Source organism: Penaeus monodon, chromosome 15, assembly GCF_015228065.2.
Source record: "Penaeus monodon isolate SGIC_2016 chromosome 15, NSTDA_Pmon_1, whole genome shotgun sequence".
Classification (NCBI taxonomy): domain Eukaryota; kingdom Metazoa; phylum Arthropoda; class Malacostraca; order Decapoda; family Penaeidae; genus Penaeus; species Penaeus monodon.
In genome coordinates this window covers 12,094,425-12,097,142 of record NC_051400.1, presented here as the reverse complement: position 1 = coordinate 12,097,142, position 2,718 = coordinate 12,094,425, and the positions used below count along the sequence as shown (strand labels likewise).

Below are 2,718 nucleotides of genomic sequence, written 5' to 3'. Positions count from 1 at the left end.
GTGTAGAACAGGGGTCCCTAAACTTTTTCCTGTGGGGGCCACATAACTTTTCCCTTCTCTGATGGGGGGCCGGGGTCAGTTTGTAACAGAGAAAGTGTGACGATTGCAGGAGTGCCTAAACTTTAAAATTTATTGCTTTCCAGAAAGCACAATCAAATATCCCTTTCTGGATTCTTCGCAGAACAAAACTCAGGAAATAAATAATAATACTATTAATGAAATAAATAATAACCAAATAACCCTCTCTGGGCTCTTCACAGAAAAAAAGTCCATGAAACATAAACTTTCTGTTGTGCCGTGCACAATCTTAACAGGTCCAAGTTCAGCTTAGTTGTCAGAGCAGAATCTCTTACTTAAATGACTCATATGAGCAGTCTCTCAAAGTTCTTCCTTATAATCCTTTTGTAGGTTCCAGTAGGCTTGTAGACATCGCTGTTTGCAGCTCTCTCTCTCTCATCAATTTCCCTGTGAAAAACACAAAACAGGCAGGCTGAGAAACTGAACTAAGTGATACAACACCTACACAGCACAACCAGTACCACTACCAGTATGGTTGTGGAGATGGATTTTATCCCAGTAGATTTTATTATGATTATATTTGTTTATACTTGAATGACTCATTCAAGTCAGAGAAGTGAACTTACCTTTGTATGTTCACCAGTGTGAACTGTGAAACTGCATCTGGCTGGTGAAAAGTTGAATGTCAAGTTCCATTCTAGTCACTGTCAAACACTGATGCAGATGTTTATCTGTCAATCTTGATCTCATTGGAGTTTTCAGCAGTTTCATGCGTGAAAAGTTTTGCTTGCAGATATACGTGCTGCCAAAAAGTATGGACATCTTCATTGCGTGTTTTCTGATGTTAGTGTACGTGCCGTTTGAGAGGGCGGCATAGAAGTCAGTGAGACTGTCGGGCTTGAACGCGTCTTTCAGAACATCACAGTTCTGTAACTCGGCCAACTCAAACTGATAAGAAGGCTGGGCTTTATCAATGTCGGCAACAAAGGGGTTATGGAAAAGACGGATTTCTTTTGCATAAACATGTAGTTCACGGAATCGCACACCGAACTCCGCCTTCAGCATTTCCAGTGCTTCCACACACTTTTCAGCTGGAAACGGGACCGCTGGGTTCTCTGCAGAGAGGTTTTGCGTAACAGGGAGATGGATGAAGCTGTGCTTTTTCACTTGTCCCAAAAGCAGCTCTATTTTCACCTCAAATGCTTTTATGTGGGAATACATGTCGCAAATGAGTCTCCCCTGGCCTTGTAGCTGCAAGTTAAAGCTGTTCAGCATTTCTGTCATGTCTGTTTAAAATGCGAGGTACGATTTCCATTCTGGGTCGATCAGCTCTGGCACCGTTTTGTTTTGTGAATGAAGAAATAAGTTAATATTAGGTAGCAGCTCGTAAAAACGCCTCAAAACTCTGCCCCGGCTCAACCATCGGACCTCTGTGTAGTACAGCACATCTCCGTGCGCAGATTCCAGTTCAGACAGGAATTCTTGGAACTGCCTGTGTTTAAGTCCCTTTGCTCTGATGCATGACACCACAACCTTCATGACAGAATCCCACATCAATACTTTGCACCACAGTGCTTGCTAGTGAATTAGGCAGTGGACTTGTAGCGGGGCGGTGAGACCCCGTTCTTCCATCTCCCGGTTCATGCGTCCTATTAGACCCCGAGACATGCCCATCATACTAGGAGCCCCGTCAGTTGTGATGCTGGCCAGCTTTGACCAGTCCAGGTCCAACTCTTCCATGGTTTGGTACACTTTGCCGAAAATATCCTCCCCCGTCGTAATCCCTTTGAAACTTTGGAGGGCTGCCAGCTCCTCGCACATCTCAAACTTTGCACTAACTCCATGAATAAAAATGAGCAGCTGCGCGGTGTCCTGCACGTCCGTGCTCTCATCCAGTGCTAATGAAAAAAAATTCAAATTCTTTCGTCTTCTGCTGCAGCTGGGCATATACATTACCCCCGATTTCTTCAGTGCGTCTGGTGATTGTACTCGCTGATAGAATCACGGCATTAAAGACATCTTTCTTCTTGGGAACACTCCTCCTCCGCGACAGTGTTCATGCATTTCTTGACAAACTCTCCATCAGTGAAAGGTTTACCGCTGCTTGCTATCAGCTGAGCAACCCAAAAGCTGGCCCGAACAGATGACTGGTTCAGCTGAGCTTGGCGTACAAATGTATTCTGCTGAGCTAACAGTCCACTTTCTGCTCGCATTTGGCCTTGCAAGCTATCATACTTGTCTTTGTGACAAGATTCATAGTGTCGCCGCAGATTGTAATCTTTGAATACCGCCACCGCCTCTTGTCAGATGAGAGAGACAGCCTTTTCTTTGCATTGAACAAAAAAAATAATCGTTTGTCCACTGCAGGTTAAAAGCCCTGCATTCTGAATCAATTTTCCTCTTACCTAATCTTTTCGCCATTAATCCGTTCTCTCTTTGAGAGGGGCAGGTTTAGGGGTTGCCAGATAGGGGCACAGACCGCAGAAGGGTGGATCAGAATGTCACGTTATATGCGTGTATGAAATAGTTACAAACTAATAATAAATAATGAAAATAGTTCATAACTAAGGAACATTTTATTGCAAAAGTCCAACTTTATTATCAAATACAAATACACATATATGAAAAAAAATTCCAAATGCTCTCTGGTATTGTTCAGGAAGCCGGACCAAATGTGTAGTTTGGGGACAACTGGTGTAG

General features: G+C 43.6%; 1 protein-coding gene across 1 annotated transcript; it reads right to left on the bottom strand.

Moving 5' to 3' along the window:
* Nucleotides 1-654: 654 nt before the first annotated feature.
* Nucleotides 655-1,302, bottom strand: LOC119582215 (general transcription factor II-I repeat domain-containing protein 2-like). Its single transcript, XM_037930445.1, has one exon. It carries the CDS (start codon nucleotides 1,300-1,302, stop codon nucleotides 655-657), a length of 648 nt encoding a protein of 215 aa, XP_037786373.1.
* Nucleotides 1,303-2,718: the final 1,416 nt, after the last annotated feature.

What these genes read in the sequence shown, in the direction of transcription:
- LOC119582215 (XM_037930445.1), bottom strand. Translation starts at nt 1,302, where the DNA reads ATGACAGAAATGCTGAACAGCTTTAACTTGCAGCTACAAGGCCAGGGG.